General features: G+C 43.0%; 2 protein-coding genes across 2 annotated transcripts; one reads left to right on the top strand and one right to left on the bottom strand.

The window, feature by feature from the left end:
• The first annotated feature begins 445 nt into the window (after window positions 1–445).
• Window positions 446–5195, top strand: slc50a1 (solute carrier family 50 member 1). Its single transcript, XM_031853561.1, has 6 exons — window positions 446–658; window positions 915–992; window positions 1193–1316; window positions 1435–1596; window positions 4842–4961; window positions 5085–5195. The coding sequence occupies exons 1-6, from the start codon at window positions 591–593 to the stop codon at window positions 5190–5192; spliced, it is 660 nt and encodes a 219-aa protein (XP_031709421.1). The 5' UTR covers window positions 446–590; the 3' UTR covers window positions 5193–5195.
• A 4202-nt stretch (window positions 5196–9397) lies between these two features.
• On the bottom strand, window positions 9398–21396 carry trim46a (tripartite motif containing 46a). Its single transcript, XM_031853400.1, has 12 exons — window positions 21144–21396; window positions 20011–20269; window positions 19352–19502; window positions 18377–18575; window positions 18145–18291; window positions 17760–17855; window positions 17018–17271; window positions 16803–16924; window positions 16376–16705; window positions 14998–15227; window positions 14799–14866; window positions 9398–13812 (listed from the first exon to the last, which is right to left on the bottom strand). Exons 1-12 carry the CDS (start codon window positions 21201–21203, stop codon window positions 13365–13367), a joined length of 2364 nt encoding a protein of 787 aa, XP_031709260.1. The 5' UTR covers window positions 21204–21396; the 3' UTR covers window positions 9398–13364.
• Between the last annotated feature and the right edge of the window lie 24 nt (window positions 21397–21420).

Genomic DNA, 21420 nt, shown 5'->3' on the forward strand with positions numbered 1-21420 from the left:
TTTCAAATTCTACACCTTTGCAACACAGGCTTTGTTATAAAGCAATGGAAGTAATGCATACACACATTACAAATTAACATATTCATAGGCTAACACAGTACAAACTGAAATCGTATTCTTTTGAGAAGCTCAAATATGCAAATATCCGACTGCGTATCAGTCATTCCATCTTGTGACATCAGGGATGAATAAAGTGTAACTGGTTTTAACTCCCATTGCATAAGATGTCCCTTCACAGTGCCCCTCTGGCAGACCTCCATCCATCTCACTGAGGTTCAAATCCATCCCTTGCCATCCATCAGCCAGCACACCGGGCCCTCCAGATTCTTTCAATGTGATGACGTGACACGCGACGTCCGCCATCGTTTCGGCATTCTATTGGAGCAAAATCCACCCCACCTGCTTCCTCGCACAGCCAATCAGAGCGCAGGAATGCTGTGCACACTGATCGCAAACACGGAAACACAGTGAAGTGAGTAGCGGGGAGGACCGTCGTATTCGGTCTTTCATCGTATGCAATTCAAGCATCCGTGTTGAAAAGCAAACATTGCGCGTAAAATACACAACCGGGTCGCGTATTAGACTTTTCAATGGATTCAATGCAACTTCTGTCATGGGCGTGCATCGTGTTCACAGTCGGGATGTTCTCGACTGGACTGTAAGTTGAATTTTCTCATAATTTAATGTCATGCTGTATTGCAATGTTTCACTGTCATTTCATCCTCTTAAGTGTATTGGTTGGTAAGAAACACGAGGTGAGTCACATATTGTTGTTTGTGAAGGAGGCTGCGTTGACTTTGTTTCTCTCTCATTTGTTTACCTTGTTTGTTTACCTTGTGTGTGTGTGTGTGTGTGTGTGTGTGTGTGTGTGTGTGTGTGTGTGTGCGCGCGTGCGTGCGTGCACGCGCTTCTAGGACCGACCTGAAGAAGATGAGAGAATCCAAAAGTGCTGAGGATATCCAGTTTCTTCCTTTCCTCACCACGTGTCTTAAGTGAGTTTGTGTGTGTGTGTGTGTGTGTGTGTGTGTGTACAATTATTCACAAGGATCAGTTTAGTAGCATTGTTGTCCTCGTCCTCGTCCTCCTCCTCCTTCTTCTTCTGTGGTGTTTATTAGCAGTTGGAAAAACCAGCTCAGAGGTCATTGTTGTCCTGCTCCGCTCAGCAGTTCTGATGCTCATCCCGTTTCCACAGTAACCTGGGCTGGCTGTATTATGGGATTCTGAAGACGGATCAGACGATTGTCCTGGTCAACGTCATCGGAGCTCTACTCCAGATCCTCTACATCATCGTGTACCTCTACTACACTAACCAAAAGGTGAGTGAGGGAGTGAAGACTGGGGCCACTCAGCTGTGCACGCTTGTCTCTCCTTACCTCTCTCTCTCTCTCTGTGTGTGTGTGTGTGTGTGTGTGTGTGTGTGTGTGTGTGTTTCAGAGGCTGGTGATGTCACAGACCGTAGCGGCAGGGACGGTGCTGACCTGCGGCTGGTTCTACTTCACCAAGTTTCTTCCTGAGGGAGACAGTCGGCTCAGCCAGCTCGGCCTCACCTGCAGCGTGATCACCGTCAGCATGTACCTGTCCCCGCTCACCGACCTGGTGCGTGCTCGCATGCATTACGGACACACGCTACATACAGACAGCACGTACAAAGTCAAATGAAAGATGTAAGAAAAAAATATCCTCTATCTAGCAATAGCTGGGAATCAGTGGTGGAAAGTAAAACATATATGCAAAATACAAATGATCTTACATCTCTTGCACAGAAGCAAACTCTTCATTCAAACTGTAAAGTCTTTTAGAAATTAGATTTTTGAACCACAACTTCACACAAAAATCTTTCCACATGCCAACTGCACACTGGTGTGCTAAGTATAAAACATTCATTTTCATTTGTAGCATGCTGTAAATCTGGACTATGAACACAAATCCAATGAGGAAACAAACATTTACTGAAGTACTGTATTCTCAGGTACTTATACTTTATATTTTTCTCTTTTTTGCTACTTTATACTTCTCCTTCACTACACTTCATAGGCAAGCCTTTTTATTCTGTTACGTGTATTTGAGAACTTTAGTTACTAGTTCGTATGAAGATTAATATTACAGAATATTATCAACAAATACATGATGAACGTAAAGATAAGGGGAAAACTATCTTGGTCCCCAGGGGGAAATTCACAAGATGCCTGCAATTAAAACCGGTAAATAAAATCAGCCCCACCTTTACCAGCTGCAACGTTATCTACACATTAATACATATTAATTGTAATCCAGTAACATAATACACATAAGTCTGAAATGGGCCATTGGTTCTTGATGCTAATATTTTTCTACTTTTACTGAAGTAAAATATCTTAAGTACTTCTTCCACCAATGCTGCTAAATGCACATTAGTGTAGTAACGTACAGAAGTGATGAAAATAGTGAAAAGCCTGGATGACTTGTCAATGGACAAGTCTTTAAAGCTTTTAAAAAGCTAAAATGCAGACCAATCTCTAATTTCAGCCTTTCGAATATGAAGATTTTATGCTTTTCTGTGTTTCATGTCACAGTTAATATCCCAGTTAATTGCTTGTTCTGTGGGACAAAACTATCAAGTCTAATTAATAAGTCAATCGTACGTCAACGTATTAGTTGCAGCGCTGATATACATCAAACTGATGTTCATGCCATGATAATGAACCAAGATAGTCTTTGATTTTATCGTAAATGATCCCTATTTAGTGCCGTATCTAATTTTACAAGATATTAAATTCATTTAGATATCTTACATTCGTATCACCCCATAATGCTGTTGAAAGAGGATAAGCAGTACGGTTAGAGTTATTGCTCAGCTCAGTGTGTGAGTCATGCTAACTAGTCATGGCGGCTTTTCCGCCCATTAAAACCCAGAAAAACAAAAAACAGTCAAATGACATTTTCAGGATCACTGAAGATAAAATGGTGAAATATGTGGCACAGGGCTGTACAATGAATCGTTAAACGTTTACTTTTAATGACGTGTTAATGCAATTTCACCTGTGAAAAGTACACATCCTCATAGAAAAGAAATGCCCAACTTGCAAATGTTGCAAAAGTTTTTATGCAGACTGAATATTTCTCAGCACTAAATGTGTTGTGAAAGCTGTTCTCTACATGTATCAAAGTTCATATCAACTTTACAGTATTAACTTCAGCACACTAAGCTGTACACCGCACATTCAGTCTTCTGTTCGGACCATATGCTGAACGTCTGCAAAGACAGCAGGCAGCATCTGTTCGGGTCAGTCAACTCTGCACGTGCAGCTATTTACCAGTGAAGGAATAAATCCACAGTTCTCTCTCTTTGTGTCTCTTTGTGTCATCTTGCCACTCCGTCTACCATCCTGTTTGTCTTCTTCCCTCCATCTGCCTCACAGCCCTGAATGACCCTCAGTCAGCTTCCTGCCTTTCTTTCTCCTCATCTGTGTCTTCCTGTTATTCTCCGCCTCTTGTCGTGTTTGTGCCTCATCCCCTTGGTTACATTCTTGTTTTCTCCTCACATTTTACAGAAATGTCATGTTGGCACTTATTATTCAAAGATGCAAGACTCATTTAAGCATGGGGATTACGGCACACATTTTCAGATACTGTCCTCTCCTGGAAGGCATTCAGAGCGGTGCACCCTGTAGTGCACACGAAACGTGGCAGAAAAAGAAGAAAAATGCCATACTTTGTCTCACCCCACCCCCACCCAATTCCAACATTGGAAGTGTTTTGGGGGAAACAGGATTTCCGACTATGTTTGACCGTCTGACAAGCACTTCTTTTGAAGTATACTGACACCTTAAAGCAGCATTCATTGTTGCTTTTTTGTGGAGCCACTCGGGGGCGGCGAAAACAAGTTGTAAACACAACATTGACATATTATCACTTTCACAAGTTTGTGAAGACAGAGCAACACTATCATTCCTGTGGAGTCGTGTATGTGGCCACCTGACATATGTAAGTCTGATATTCACTCTCTTTTTTTAGCTCCGTTTTGGTCCTCTCCAACTCCTGAGGGAAATATCTCTGTCTTTAACTGCTAACCTTTTCCACTGTGCTGTTTGGTTGCCCAGCAGATAGTGTACAGTTGGTTTATCAGTTAGAAGGGTTTTTTGGTTTAGTTTTTTGTTGAAAACGGCAGCTTGCGGCTGCTGGAATCGAGGTTGATGAGAGCAATGAGAGTGAACCAAAACAATAAAGTTGCAGGCTTAAGATGCTAAAACTCTCCGTGGGGCTGTGGAGAGCCGCAAAGTCTGCGATAATGCCGTTAGTTCGTCAATGCAAGTGACACCTTTCACATTACACAGTAATTTCATCCATCGTAAACATAAAAACTTTAGAGTTTTTTGCAACTGCTGAAACACAAATTCTGAAACTTGTGAAGACTCTACTTAAACTAGTTATAGTTTTGCATCACAACTTCAAACACCAAATAAATAGCTCTTTCCACATGCCAACTATAAAACACTATCTTTCTGGAGTTTTTGGCATTTTCATTCGTAGCATGCTGTAAATATAGAGTATGGGCAAAAATGGAATGTGGAAACAAACAAATGTGTTATTCTCAATGCTCATATACTCAAACCCAATTACTTCCTCTACGTCTCTCTCCAAAATCTGCCTCCATTGCTGTGCACACCAAAGAGCAAACCTGAATCCCATTTGTTGTGTTCAAGCTCTGATTTCTAATTGATCTAATTGCTTGCAGGTATTTTCACAGGTGCAGGTGATTGATATTTGAGTGTGGTATTACAATGGCAATTTTTAAACACACACAAGTGTTTACATTATTATATATTTCTTATTTTTCCTCGTCTTTCTCTCCTCCCTTTTAGGTACAGATAGTGCGTACTGGTGATGTGAAGTGCTTGTCCTTCCCTCTGACTGTAGCCACCTTCTTCACTTCAACCTCCTGGGTCCTGTACGGCCTCCAGCTGAACGACTACTATATTGTGGTACGATACAGTGAATATGCACCTGAATCCCCGCTGTAAACACAGCTTTCAACATTTGTTTATTATTTTAAATGACAGCCAGCCAGTATCCTCAATTCCTCTTCCTATTTGTGTTCATTCCAGGTTCCAAACTCGCCCGGCATCTTCACCAGCCTCCTCAGGCTTTATCTGTTTTGGAGATTTGCGTCTGTCACTCAGAGGTCACCGGCCTATAAGCCTATGCAGATATGAGAGGGGGGGTTATGAAAACAAAGAGATGACAGATCTGTTGACTTCATGGAGGGCTGCAGCAAAGCTTTCCCATCACTTGTATTTTTAATCACACAGAGAGACAGTGGAGAGGACGAACTGTCTTTGGACGACACTGCAGATGAAGTGGAGATGATGTCTTGTGTTTGTTGTGACTTTGGGGAAGTATATCTGTTACTCAGTTCAGTGAAAAAAGTTTGAAATCTTTGACATTTCTTAAACCTGTTTTTCCTCTCCATGTCCGTGAAGTGCCTTCTATTAGATCCTGTTTGCCATTGAAGACGTTTGGTATTTACTGATCTAGCAACATGTCAGGAGACTTGCAGTCTGTTCACAGTTCAGTGAATTGGATTGTATCTTCCTCAACTCATACTAGCCAAAGGTTTTGTGGAGTTGTAACTTGCTGGCTGCTATTTTAATACACATGTAGTGCTCTCTTCCCTGGTACCCATGTGTGGAATAATGTAGTCTATAGTTTCATGTTTTCCCTGGTAATGTGGTGATAGTTTCATATCCGTTAACAGTTACTACTTAAGCTTCTGTATCAGCGTGCAGACAGAATAGTGAGTGGCAGTAAGTAATATTTGTTTTCTATATATTTTAGGTCCGGGGTCTTTTTAATACATAATGTTTATGTTGTTTAAGATCAGATATTATGTTCTTATATTGTTGGGCTGAGGCTTTTTTTACACCCTTGGGTTTGTTTACAAGAATGAATGATGGCTGGTTGTCATGGGTAATTGAGTCTTGCTTGTCTCCTCCTTATTATCTGTAATAAGGACATATGTTATGCAAATGAAACAGCCGAGTGTCGGTGCTGATTCTCACACTTCTAAAGGATGTAAATAAATTCTTACCATAACCATCAATGACTTGTATTTGCTGATTGCTTGTTAAGTTGTGAACATGGTGGACATGAAAGACTTTTTTTTTTTTTGTACAGCAAAGTGAGTAAACTGCACTTGACCCTTTGAAGAAGGAAGATTTGTGTTGGAGGTTTTGTTATGGACGTAGTAATGAGCTGACATGCAGATATGTGTGTGTGTGTGTGTGTGTGTGTGTGCGTGTGCGCGCGCGCGCATGCACAAGAAGAGACAAAAGCCTGTTTGATGGTGCAGCAGTGCAAATTAGCTTGTTTGTGTGACTGTGTTGATACAGAGAGGGCAGTGGTGGGAAAGGCCATGCCAGAGGTTCTCATCCCGTGTGTGTGTGCGTGTGCGTGTGTGTGTGTGTGTGTGTGTGTGTGTGTGTGTTACATTGGCCTCTCTTCCTGAGCTCAAAGAGACCACAGACACAACACAGGATTGAGCTGGACTTGAGTGTTGTGTAGGAAAAAACTAAGCTCAGAGGACTAGAGGTGGGAGATGAATGAGCTGCAGTTGAAAGAGGGAACAAGAAAGTAAAGGAGATGAAAAAGCAGACGAGATGTATGAGACGGAGGTAGGAAACAGTAAAACCTAGGAAACCAAAAGAATTCAAAGGAGAAATTTAGGTTTGGCTCATATAGTTCTATTGTAGCATGACAACACTTTATAAAACAACAAAGTGAATGCAATCCATCCTGAAGGAAACATGAATTTAAAGAAAGAGCCTACTTCACCCCAAAAATTTACATATTTATTTAATGCTTATAGATGATTTTTCTGATTCATCAAGATTTTACTTGTTTTTCTATTATTTGTTCACTGGAGGAATGCAAGAAAAAATAAGTTTCTTTAAGAATTCAAGGTAATACAGGGAGAGTAAATTATGAACAAATGATCCTCGTGGGTGAAGTATTTTTTTAACCAAATCTTATGCCAATTCATAAAACAGGCATTTCCCTCCAAACCTCAGACGTGAACCTCATGGTGGCACTAGAGGAGAAGTCAGAGGATCACCAGTCAGTACATCCTCTGAGGACCATGAATGTCTGCACAAATTAGTTTGCCAATCCAACCAGTAGAGATATGTTGACATATTTCACCAGATACGGGAAAATGTATCCAGTCTGAGGGTCATGAATGTGTACAAAATGTCATTGCAATCGATCCGATAGTTGTGATATTTTAGTCTGGATCTTCGTGGGTAACTACTGACGGGTCGATGTTGCTATCCCGAACCATCGATAGCGTGGCTAAAACGTTGAGCAGGAGAAAGCAGACTGGAAGTGTGTATACAAACAAAAATTGGGACATGAAGAAGGTAATGCCATGGATTTGCGTTGGTCTGTAATTAAGTTATAACTTGACGAAAGTCCACTTTAATACAAAATATTACTAAAAAAAAATAGGGACAGGATAGTGCAGACAGGTGACTCATCAGGTCTGCTACACAACCCAGATACAAAGATAAAGTGAGTCATTTCTGAGGAAAGGGCAGTTATGTGGTAAGATGAGAAAAATGAGTAATTCATGCGTCTAGGAGAAGAGAAGGGAGTTTTAGATGTTGTCCATTCTTCTAGTGAAAAGAGACAGACATCAATGAGGCTGGAGGGACAATGCATGGAGTCAGATAGACTGGCTGGACACACCCCTCGTTCCAAACTATGGTTTTATTGTGAAGAGACAGCGTGTTAAGTGTTACTCTGGAAATCAAAACACGGTCTTCATGCTGATGTGTAGGCTATACGTCTTTGTTCGACAGCCAAATACTGACATGGGGCCTATGTTGTTTACATGAGTGTGTGTGGAGTAGGGGGTGATGAGGGGGTTAATCAGCTGAACAATGAGTACAACTCACAAACAGGATCCCTCTGTTTCCTGAAGTAGAGACGGTCTCCTTAAACAGCACACACACACGCTGAGTATCTTTAAGACATACACACATTGTACGTACACTTTGTTGTCTCTTCCACAGTCTCTCCCCAACAAACACTATGTGTGCATTCAGATGTCTATTTTTATCATTATGGGCAAAGTCTGATCTATGGGATTTGTTTCCCCTGTAATTACACCCAACAAAGTCTCTGCTAACATGCAGTCTGCAGCCAGACAGTGTGCATACTCAGCATATAAACACACAGCATACACACAGCTCACTGGGGGGCCAGTATCCAGCCTGGGCACTTTCTACCATCAGTAAAAGCACACCTGTCCCAGCTGCTGTTTTGAAGAGAGCAAGAGGGAGAGAAGGAATGTGCTTCTCTCAGTTTTCCTGTCAGCCCCTCGACCTTCCCACCCGTCTCCGTTGTCGTTGTCCCTTTACTGGTTTATTATTCCCATGGTCAGCTCTTCTCACGCACTGTCATAGCATTTCTTTGTCTCTCCTCGTCGTGTTTCTCCTCACCTTTCCCCAAGTCAAATCTCTAACCCGTATCTTCTTACACCCTCTCTTTCTCAATTTATCAGTCTCCTCCTTCACCTTTCACTCCTCTAAAATGACTTGGTGGTCCCGCAGTCCTGCTCCTACACTTATGTCACACAGCTGACTGACATGTTTTGTGCCCTCAGATCATCTGCAGTGATAATCAGGTCTGTCTCTTCAAAATGTCAGCCAGTCTAAGATTTATATAGATTTTACAAGAGGAGCAACACACGCCTTCTCCCCTGAGAAAAAATCACTTCAAGCTCTCTTGATATGCAGCAAATTTCACTGACGGACTACACATGAAATTCCCCAGTCAACATTGATACTGAAGCTTTCTCTCATAGCTTTGTATTGGTGTACATGTATATGCGTGCACTCCGTTGTTTGTAAATGCAGTTGCTGTGGTAGGTATTTATGGGGAACCGTGTGCAGGGGGTTAGCAAGTGGCTTTCTATTCTCAGTTTTACCAGCTCCTCCACTTTTGTTTGGGTTTTATAATCAGCATTTTCTTCTCCTCAGAGCCTGGTGGTTGCACAGCTGAAAGGATGCATGCCACATAGGTAACACACAAAGACCACCTTCCTTTTTCTCATACACACACAATCACACATGCAAAAGAAATGTGGGCTTTCAGCTCTTTAACTGTTACCAGTTGGTGCTGAAAGACCTTTGCTCTGTACGGAAATAGATTTACAGGCAGCCCTCCGTTGTGTCCTCAGGGTTATATTGTGTGGTTCAGTATATCCTGTCGCTGTCTCCCATCCTTCTCCTTCCTGTTCTTCCTCCTCCCTCTGCTTCTGCCGCCCTTTACAGTGGGAACATTGAGCAAAGTGATATGTGGACAGCTAGTCATTAATCTGTCAGAGGACAGCCTATGGACAAAAACACTGTCAGCGCGGATCAACATACACATTTCACCTTCTATATAAATCATATGTCAGGTATCCTCCGATCAGAGACTCAATAACTGAGCTTGACACCACTGGACCCAATGGCAGAATTGCGTGTGTCAAGCTCAACGTTTAATTTAGCTGGCTTTAAAAGTTAAATAAATACATTTGAATTAAACAAACTTCTTATTCTTTTTGGTTATGTTCTATAAATCCTTTCTAATACTCACATAGCATGTGCAGCCACAAACCAGGTTAAAGTTTTAAATCAAGCCAAACAGGTGGTTCAGGAGAGTTAATGTCTTTCCAGTCTAAAAATGACACACAATCACATATAAATACTCACAGAGCTTCAGGGGCTTTGGTCCTGTCTGAGCATGCTTTTTCACTTTGGCATCCATTTAGAACACACACACACACACACACACACACATGCAGCAGATTGGTGTGTGTGTGTGTGTGTGTACATGTGTAAATGTGGATTGTACGTGTTTTTGAGTGGCAACCATGTGAAGTGGATTTGGATTCAATTCCATGTGTTTGTTTGTGTGTGTGTGTGTGTGTGTGTGTGTGTGTGTGTGTCTTTCATTGCAGTGTCAAACAAAAATGTTTTTTGTGATGTACGGGAACCTCTTCGAGCGGTGGAAAACCATTTAGTTTGACAGTTTACAGACAGAAAACGTGCAGACCATAGTTGGGACTTGTAAAGTTACTCGGGGGGCCTAAATGTTGGTGGAGAAGTGTGTGTGCAGGACGTACATGTCCGCTGTGATGTGCAGAGGTGCTGAGGAAAGACAGGAGACACAGCTGTTCTGGGGACTTGGAGCCTGTGCTTGCATTGGCAAACATTTCTGCAGCTTCCTGCACTGTTTGCACATTTGAAAGTGTGCTACATATCAATGCCTGTGGAACTTATTCTGCATGGCGCTCAGCATTTTTGCCTCAGTCAACTCCAACACATGAAACAAAGCTTTATTGGCTATTCAAGTACTGTAGTTTCATCCAAGGTAATGACTCAGAACAGGTCATCTGAGATAGTGAAATATCCATGAAATATTACATCTATGTTTGTGTTGAGATATATGAAATATTTGAGCGACAGCATAGGTAATTATCTGTATTCATGTGAATTCTAAACTCCCAGGTTTTCCCTGTTATTGGTGTAGTTTAGTTGCTTATTCATCTTATCGGACATGCGATAAACTCCTCCATTAAATCAAATTACAAGAACAATAGCATTTCACAACACACCTGCGTGCAAACACTGGCTTAACTCATGTGGGGAGGAGTTCTGTTGGGTAAACAAGTGAACACTAGACTGAGCTGTAGCCAAGACATGATGCAACCACCAGAGCCTGAGGAGGCGGAGTGAGAGAGAAAACACTTAAGGGAAACGCTGTTTCAATGGCACATTTTGCAAGTTTGACTGTTTTTACAATAATACTGGGACCAATGTGGTGTTAACGTAGTTTTGTTCTATGGGAGGTTTTCTTTCTCTTTCTATTACGTCCCTTTTAGTTTATGTAGTGTAAATGCAATGTAGATAAGTGTAATTAATATGTGACACTCTGCAGAACTTTGCAGGTGCATTTTGTCAAGGGACTGCAGATGAAAATGAGTCAGCCTTGGGCTATTCACCACCTGTTTATTGTCAGTAACAAATACATTGGTTGAACAAATGGGAATGGGAAAGTGGCACAAGGAGAGAGAGATAAATATTCATCCAGGTGTGACACAATAAATAGCTCAAATAATAGCACTCGTAACTTATATCTGACCTGTCATCACAGATGTGTGACCAGTCAAGTCAGTGTTGACACATCATGCACCTGTTGCTGACTGACGTTTGAGACAGAGGAAATAGACAAAGCTCAAACAATGTCGCCCCCTAATGGTTCATTATTTGTATTACATGCTCCTGCAGCAGACAAGTCATACTTACAGAGCATAAACACTGGTTTGATTGCAACATCTCTTTGTTGACGACCATAACAAATGCTCAATTACTCTGATGTTACGCAATAGCTATACTGAACTTGTCACCTTTGTCTCTCTGTCTGGGAAAGGACAGTGTGTTCTACGACCAGTCCAACTGGCTCACCTACTGAACCGTCACCTCTCTCGCCCTTGTCTTGAGCTCACATATAATACCGCCTCGTGTCCTTAAGGTGTGTCTTGAGTCTGTACAAAATAGGCTGGTTATATTTAAACCCTGTGGCACAAAAGATTCACTTTACCTGTTAGATCTGGCACACTCGGGTGATTAAGGGCACGCTTGCCCTTACATGCAGGCATGCCCCATGCACTCCGAGCAGTGCTGTTTACTGTCAATCAAAATGTGACAACTTCATAGCACGCTACAATTAAACACACTGTTTGCGATGATGGAAATAAAATAGGTTTATAACCAAGAGAGTCCTCTGTGATTCAGATTGAAAGCCTATCAGAAATACAAAACAAGAGGACATACACTAAAGAAAAGGTTTCTTGGGTTATCGAGGAAAAGCAAGTTATATTATTCAGAAAAGAGGGGCATTGCTCTTGTACAGTTACCTCTATGTAACTTTAGAAGACATCATAGTAATTACTGGTCATTATTTGAAGGAAAGGGACTCCATGTTACAGTTATCAGTCATTTATTGTTTTAAACATTCTACCAGCCGAGGCTAAATCTAAATGAAGAGATTCGGATGTTTGCGATGCTACAGTCTAAAGTCATTCAAGTGCTGTGTTGTAACACAGGTAGAGGAGTCTAGACATGTCATTCGAGACAGTCACAGCCAGAGTTCACATACACACACACATACTAATCAGAAAATCACATTTTATATCAAAATACAGACGGAGCCAGTCGATTTGAAAATATTACAATATAGACAATCTCTTGCACTGAAATGATACATAACTGGGCTCTTACATTCCCCAGACATTACTTTATCAGCTTAGTCAAGTAAATGAGCTACTGTCAGCTGTAGTATGGCTCAACCAGAGCTCATAAGATAGACCTCTTCTCATTAGCCTACTTCATCCATCCACATCTAATCATTAATATGTATGTGCAAACCCCTCAAACGCCACAGTTTTAAACTGGCCAAGTAGGCCATCTGCATTTTTAACTTTTGTCAAAATGTAAAACACTGAAATGTATTCACATGTGATTGAGTCAAACTGTTAGCGTGTTCACCCAGCCGAAAATGCCTCAAAAGTCCTTTTTGAAATGCAAAACAGCAACTATATAAAATACCACGTGGGCCTGTTTAGACACAGAGAAGCGTGATCCTGACGTGAGCCAACAGAACTTGACAATTCAACAACCGAAGAATATTCACATTCTCTAATTCTGACTTATATGCACATCGTTAACACTTGTTGAGGCAACATTAAAAATAAAGATATAAAATTAGACATACAGTACATCTGAGGTGTACACAATGTGCATGTTTATGCAGATAACAGTCAGTTATCTGCATATATGTACGTTTTAAATCCTAGTTACACTTGCATGCAACTTTTGTTGTCCAGTCATTCTGGGACAAATTAAGACAAGTGTATAAGAAGGGCAGACTTTTTTTTTTTACATTGCAAACAGATTTAACCTGTTCTAAAGGGGATTTACTCACCCTGTCAACACAATTCTGCATAGTCTAAAATCACTTCAGCCACAATGTCCATAGGAGCATTAAGCAATTGAAGAGAAAGAAAGCAGGAAATAAATAGCCAAATACAATATGTCATGTCAGGCCAAGTGCCAATGCAAAAGAACATGATATATTTATATTACGATCTCAACAATCACATTGAGAGGAAAACCTTAACCATATTCAGCAGTGACAGTTTCATCAAGCATCAATACAGGATCAAGGCAATTCATTATTGACTTACAATAATACAATTATTATGAATACAAACCACATGTATCTCTATTGACATAAAGTTTGATTGCTTTGATGTGCCCCATAAACTGTCCCACCACAATTTATTTGCTGAGATTTGTTGCACGCGTTTGGATAGTTACCCTACGTGGTGACGGCTCCTCGATGCTCCGATTGGCCACGAGGTCCTGCAGCTGCAGGGCCCCTCCGCCAATGAAGCAGAAGGCCGGACACACTGGAGTTGAACAGTCCATGTGTCCCTCCCAAAGGATCCGCAACGAGTGGGCATCATAGAAGGTGACAAGTCCTTTGTCACAGTCCAGACACACTCCCAGTCGTGGTGGCAGAGGAGTGGTATGAGAGTGAGGCAGGTTACTATGGCTGGTACTGTGGGAGTGCACTCCCCCCTGGCTCTGGCTGTCCCCGTGGGTCTGAGTGTGACCATGTCCCTGAGGAAGCAGGATCTTGCCCATGCCTATTGTGAGGAAGCAGAAGGGAGGAGAGTCCTGGCCGTCCTCTGCCCCACTGTCATGGCCACTGTCTGGGTCGCAGCTGGGGGGAGGCAGACGGGGGGAGGCAGACGGGGGGAAAAGATTAGACCGTGCAAAAGAAAAACTAAGCAAAGGAGGAAAATGTTCAAAAAGTTTAAATACAGAATGACCTGAAGATATAAAATACTCCACTTTATACTCTGCAACTTCTATTTGCACCTGTATTAAATTTGAATGTATTGAAAAGTCATTGAAAAGCAAGAATACAAAATAAAACAGTGATATATTGATATTATCAAGTTGGTCATCTGTCCCCTAAAAACATGCACATTGTGTCCTTAGTCCTAACTGCAGCTGTGTTGGAACTCCAATATACACGACACTATACGATTGTATATTTACAGTGTTATGTGAATTTTGTGTGTGAAAACTAAGAGTTCATGTAGTTATGAGACACTCAAAACAGCAGTGAAAGTATATATATATATATATATATATATATATATATATGTGTGTATGTTTACATATTGTGATTATATATGTATGTGTGTGTGTACTATTTACTCTTCCTCCATACTTTCAAGGTGCATTAATCAATATTCTATATCAATAATTGATCAAGTGACTACATGTAATCTGACTGTAGAAACTTGTGTCAGTGAGTTTCCTCAGGGTTCTGAGAGCTCAGCTAACAGAGAAACTGCTCCACAGTCTGAAAGTTGTGGCTTCAAGGCCTTCCTTCATGGTTTGTCTTTTTTCCTTCTGTTAAACCTTAAAACTAAATGAACCATGCAGATAATCCAATAAAAACACTGAATAGGAAAGAACAGGGTTGGAAGTTAGCACCAGCCACCAGCCAAATGCTGGTAAAATATGCAAGTGGCTGCTAGATTTGCTTCACTCGCCCGCCTAAAAACCCAATGTTAATGTCTTAAGTGGCTGGTAGCTTTTGGAATCCACCAGCCACAGTGGCAGATGGACATAAATGAGTCCTGATAGCTCAGCTTGTGGGGAAGGTCTATGTTTAAGAGAGGGCGATTTAGTTACCGAGGGCTGGCCATGTCCTGGGGGAGATGAAACCACTCTTGTAGCTTCTGCTCCTGTCCTACTCCCACCTGCAAACAGAGTCAGAAAGACAGAAATCTTTGGTCACATCAATTGTGAGTCAGCATGTAAGGTACAGATGATTTCACATATGCAACGCATTATAATACCAATCCAGCTGACCAACAAGCATCCCTCTCACCTTTACCAGGTAGGAACCAGGCTCCACGGAGCATGCCCAGTAGTGTCTGCCTTCAGTGACGGCCAAGTCGGCCACCAGCAGGTCAGAAGTCAAGTTGCAAGAAGTGAGTGTGCGGTTGGCAGTCTGCAGGAGGGAGAGGCCTGGCACACTGCGAGCGTAAGTTTGTCCTCTGCCCAATGCCAGCCTGTCAGCATGCAACCCCCAGCGTGAGTCCAAAGAGAAACTCAACACTGAGGGGGCAGGAAAAGGAGGCGTACCAGGAGGGAAAGGAGGGGTGAAGAGGGGAGAGAGATGGCAAGGAAGGTAACGGAAAGGAGTCACGAGGGAGGAAGGGTTAGATCCCGAAGCTGTGACAGTCAGGCTACAGCAAGTCTGATCACATAATGGAATAATAACCAGCGTGGGAGGAGAACACATAATAAGAGGCCGATCAAGAGAAAAGGTGTATTCAAGAGGAAAAATAGGATGGAGTGGTTTCAGCAGGAGGAGGAAATGTGAGAATCAGAGTAAAGGTAACATTCACATCTACATGTTGTTGAAACTGGTTTTGTGAAGGAAGGACAATGTAGAGTGTGACGACCCCTCCACTCCACTAGGTGTCCCTGTTTCCTGGCTCTTCCTTGACTTACAGAATCTGTCATCAGTTTAATGAGCCACACCTGGGCCCGCTGTGGTTCCTGTTATAAAAGCTCACCACCTTCACGTGGAGGCTCCCTCTTCCCTGGCTGATGTGGCTGCTGTTTGGTTTGTAGTAGACGTTCCATACATGCTTCCATGACTAATTACTGACTTGCATGTTTAATGCAAAGGTTAATGTTTTAAATAAATGTGCTATTTATTTATAAACTCGTCTGGTCTCACCCTACTTTATCGCAGCTTTTGAGTCGGGCTGTGACAAACTAACATTAAAAGGGAACCTAGGACAATATAAAGGAACGATACATATTTGTTGTGCAGAAGGACAGACAGGAAAGAGTCTGGATGAAACTGAAATGCAGAATAAAAAGGGATGTGCAGAAGCTAAAATAAAAAATGGGAATAGAAAAAATAAAGGAATGGAGAGAAAAGTAAAAAATATCACAATTAGTTAATCAATTGAAGAAATGGCAATATCGGAAAAATATCAAACTTAACTGTTGGCAGAGTGTTTTCTTTGTTACCAATGCAAACAAACCTGTTTTGAATTTAAAAACATCTTAAGGCATATTACTTATTCTCCAAGCTATTTACAGTACAATTATTTGCAATTAATTCAGTGAAACTGCATTGGAAACAAGGAATGGCCTCATTTGTTTTTAAAAGAATGGAAAGATTATGTTTTTTTGTGGTAAAAGAAATGTTAAAATGTGATGTCAAACAATGGATGCCCATCTCTCACCAGGTGCTGGTGGAGTGTGGAGGTAAACGTCTTCACTGTACTCTCCAAACCCGGCCTTGTTGCAGCCTCTCACCCTGAGCACATACACGCTGTCCATCTGCAGCCGATTGATCACAGCGTTGGTTCCTCTCACTTCATCCAGCCGCAGCCATGCAGTTGCAGAATTAGGAGATCTGGTGCCGCCCCAAGTGGCTGCGGCCCCTCCTGCTCGTCGTTGGTATTCGACAGAGAAGTGCCAAGCTGGGGCCGAGTCCTGAGGGAGGCGCCAGCACAGAAACAGATGGTCATACGCAAGTGTCTTCTGGGTGTCAATGACTGGAGCCAGTGGGGCTGTGGAGGAGACAACGCAACAAATGTGGTTAATTTACTATAATAAAGTATAATTTCACTTATATATGGTTTGAATCGCAGAAACAAAAGAGCCTACCATGTATGAACTCCAAGCTGTGGATGAGCTTGACTTCTTTGGATGCGTCGAGGTGAAAGTTCCTGAAGGAGAGATCAGCTGAGAGAGAGAAACCCTGGAGGTTTTCTATGGCCTTCACAAGCCTGGAGGAGGAAAGACATGTCAGATGTCAGAAAGCAAAATCTTACCAATCCATTCCTCCAAAATTTTAGGATTCAGCTGAATAAGTGTGTTACCTGCTGTGGGTGACTCTGGCAGCCTGTACGAAGCAGGGTGGATCGGTCTCCTTGAGCAGCTCCTGGGTGTAGGCCATCAGGCCAGCGTGCTCCAGCAGGCCTTGCCTCACCGAGACCTGGACCGACAGGGCATCCTCCCTCCTGCTGCGGGATCCCTCCAGGGCCAGAGCCAAAGCCCCCTGACGCTCCACTACCGCCGCTCCCAGCTCTCGGATACAGTGGGTCAGCTGATGCAGAGCCACTGCGCTGTTTGCCTGGAGAGAGACAGAGTGGGGAGAAAGTGCTGAGTTAAACAGCAATGACAGATTCGGAATGACAAACACAGAGACAATGTCGAAGATATTGCCAGCACAGAATTGTGTTATGGCACCAGAGCCCCCTGGCCTCTAGAGGGCCCACTAATACTACCTGTGCCTTTAGCTGCAGTTGTAGTGACGGTTAACTGGCAGGATAGGCTGGGGATGGATTCCCGTTGTATTGAAGCACAACAAAACCACAGTGTGTTGTTGATCAGTGTCAAAAATGTTGCTTTTTGTAAGTAAACATCAGTGCTTTCAGCTTGTTCTCCAAAAGAACAGTAATTATTGGTTGTGTAGACCGCAGCAGTGTTATAGAAGAAACACTGCTGGCCACAGTCATTTCCATTGAACCCAAATATTGCAGCAGATTCTCCAACTATTTCTGTTCAAAGAACAGCATGAGCAAACGGGTACTTTGACAAAACAGAGAAACGATAGTTCACCTCCATCTGTTTGATGGCAGCTTCCAGTTGAGTGATCTGACTCTGTATTGTCTCCTGGTTGGCCAGGACAAAGTTGACTTCCTTGGTAACCTTGTCCTGTAAGACCAAAACATTACATTACAGTCATTTAGCAGACGCTTTTAACCAAAGCGACTTACAATTCAGATTCTATCACATTTCTACACCGTAGGCACAGCTACGGGAGCAAATTTGGGGTTAAGTGTCTTGCTCAAGGACACATCGACATGCGACTAGCGGAGCCAGAGCCGAGGATCAAACCGCCTATCCTCTGATTGAAGGACGGCCCTGCTCTCCACTTAGCCACAGAAGTTAACATTTCAAGGCCGCTAACGTCAAGATCTTAACACAGTTGAAACCGACTCACCTTGAGGGCCTGGTAGGCCTGTGCTATAGGCAACACTTTGTGTCCGTGGTGGACACGGCGGAGCTTACAAAGTGGGCACAGTAACCTCTGGCAGTTACGGCAGTACCACTGCAGTCTCTCCTGCTCATGCTCGGTGCATGTTAGGACCTGGAGCACGGAAGAGGATTAAGGTACAATGACAACAGAAGAGAAGCTACTGTATATGATGAGCAAAACACAAAAACAGACAAACCTTGGGCCGGAAGTTGTTGGTGGGTAGAATGTGTTCGTGCTGAGCTCGAGGGGTTCCCCAGGGGTGGTAGAGTTTGAAACACTCGTTACAGAAGTTGGACTTGCAATCAGCGCAGCCCTTAGAGGCCTCCAGAGACTGGGGAGGCTTACAGAAACCACACATGATGGCTACACTGCCCAGACTTACTGTGTGCCTGTACCTAAAGGGCAGACAGGGGTGCAGGGAGATAAGAGCAGGGCGAAAGCAATTCTGCAGCAGAAAAAAATGCAAAAAAAGGAGGAGTCCATAAAACTCAACAAAGGGAAGATTGAGCTCATCCGGGTTTGCCCTGCTCTCTTTTCAGTAGTTACTCTGGAAGTGCCTGACCTGGATACATCACCACCAGCTGCCTTGTTACTGCATCTTGCGCAGTAAAACATGCACCGTCACACTTTCCTGACCAACACAACCACTCTAGTGGAATCAGCAGCTGCACTCATCAAACATAACTCTCTGCCCATCTCAGAAGGCTTTTTTTTTCCAAAGCAGCTCCTCTCAATTTGATCTTCACAATTTGAACTGATAAGAGAAGAGGATGATCAACATTAAAGAAAGAGTATTTCATTTCAAACTTCCTCAACGTTTCTGTGCTGTCCCTGCAACCAGCTCTGAGGGTCAGTCTTTGATCAGGAGTAAAGGAATGATTCATTATGGAAACTCCTTCTAGCAAATTACTTCTTGTCTTATTTATAAGGCAGTATTGACTAAGCCCTTCATTCGCTGCCTGTCTTTATTGCCTGCAGGATTGATAAGGGGATTTTTTGTTTCTTCTTTCTTTATGATTTTTGTTAGTGAGCTGATGATGAGAAATTATCATGGAGTGAAATACCAAGACAGCACAAGTCATTTTGAGCCTGCAGTGTCAGCTCTTACTACACCTGACTGCGCCTGTGACTCTCTCTGCTACAGTATATTGCTGTATATCTACATGCAAACCTCTCCACAATCCGCTCCAGTGTGAGGTTGCGGAGGCAGTCTGTCAGGCCTTTCTCTCCGAGCTCCACGTCCTGCTGACAGGAAGGACACGGGAACAGCATGGGGGGAGGGGCCGCGTCCTTCCGTCTCCAACCTGGATATGTCCCGCACACTGAGAGGAGGACGCAGGTGTAAAGGAGGGGAGATGAAGGAGAAGGAGACATGGATAGAGATGTAGAGGAGAATAAGGCAGAACTCTTAGTTGTCCCTCACATGTATAAAAATGTATTCAGTGATAAGTAAAAGTAAGTTCACTTTGGAGGAAACACTATTAGCTTACACACACGCAGTGAAAATACACCTGCTCGACAGATGCTTACTGCCTGTTGTGCCTCCTTGACTCCTTGTCTCTGTGGACTTTGCTCTACATGCACTTCAATAAGTCATGAGATGAATGCATAAAGCCCTGCATGCTCAGCGGGATACTGATGTATCAGCTACATCACCTATGAAAGTCGGTTGCTAAAAAGACCGTGATGTCATATCACGATGTCAGTTTTTCATTTTTGCACAATGATGTCACTCTAAGATGACCCAATGCTGAGATCATTCATTTTCATTTTTAAATTCCCATCAGCTGTACCAAACAAACACATATAAGCTCCACATCCGTTCGCCACCTGTTCTGAGGACCCGTTCCAAGCGGTCAGGCGTCCTGGGTGTGGGTCTTCGAGCCTGTCGTGGGGAGCGAGTGTTGGGTGTGGAGGCCGGCGAGTTGGGCTCTGGAGGGAGGTCTGGAGGAGGATAACCTCTCTGTACCAACACCTCAGCCGCACACAGCAGACAAACACTGTGCTGACACGGCAGAAGGACGGGCTGCTTCACCATCTCGTCACACACCGGGCAATGCAGCTCCTGTTCCATACTCTTCATGTTGGACTGGAGGGGGAGAGGTTCAAGAAGAGAGCTGAGTGAGGAGTCACATTCGATAAAGGCTGAGTCACTAGAGTAAAAAAAGAATCCACTGCTCTTTACATTCTGCAGTTCCTGTGACCTGTAAAAAAAGAATGTAGATGAGATGTGTAGGAGTCAGGAGCGAGAAGGGGAGCGGCATCAGACACTGGTTTTGTATAGCTGATGTTAGAAGTATAAAGCACAGGGGAGGAAAATATCTTTCCCCTGACTTCAGGTGTTAGTCCGTCTCAAGCTTCACCTTCCCTTTGAACAAGTCAGATATGGAATTAGCTCAGCTGTGGTATAGGATACCGTGGTTTGGTAACTGAGTATTACACTTCTCCAAGGAAAAATGTTAAAATAAATATATAGCTTTCAGTTGTTACTGGAGGCCCAGTTCCGGTGTTGCATCTATAGCCTACCTAAACGCAGCATCCCGTTTCTATGACAACGCACATCAGTTCTGCCTCATCTATGCGGCCCATGAGCATCTGAAGCCGTTAGCCAACATATTTGATTATAATCACCAAACATCCACCGCTTTATCTGCAACGTTTGGATATAGCCTATGTTATTTGTGGCCTTGCTTTTTTTTAATGTTTCCACCCACAGTGCTCGAGTTTTTGCCAAAAACTCTGTTTGATTGTATTAATGCCCAAAAAATGCCCAAACGGAAGAAAAGCCTCACATTCCATCATCACACACGCAGCCTGTGAGTTCAGATGGGTCGAGAGGAAATATGGCACAAATTGTGGGATTAAATATGAGGGCGGATGACAAAATGCGATGGTGGTATCTTGTTTAAAATAAGCACACTGGTTTAAAAGAAATAGGGTAATAAAATGAGCGTCATACTTACACTAATGCGAACCAAAGCGTCCATGATAGAGGTAAAGGTTTGTAACTCCGCTTCAGCCATACCTCGAAGATGTCAGCGTCACTGCGATACAACAACGAAACCTTTTGTTTTTCTGGGTAAAGACAGGGGCAGGGTATGTCAGTCGTACCGAGGAAAATGCGACCCTGGACCGTAATTGGTCAACCACCACAACAGATTTGCTTGTGTGGGTCTTCTCTGCTCAGTGTGCCGTTATGCGCACGCTGATTCTGTGCGGTCTGTCTCTAAAGCAGCGATT

This window comes from Anarrhichthys ocellatus, unplaced genomic scaffold, assembly GCF_004355925.1.
Source record: "Anarrhichthys ocellatus isolate YVR2014 unplaced genomic scaffold, GSC_Weel_1.0 scaffold13, whole genome shotgun sequence".
In the NCBI taxonomy this organism is placed as follows: domain Eukaryota; kingdom Metazoa; phylum Chordata; class Actinopteri; order Perciformes; family Anarhichadidae; genus Anarrhichthys; species Anarrhichthys ocellatus.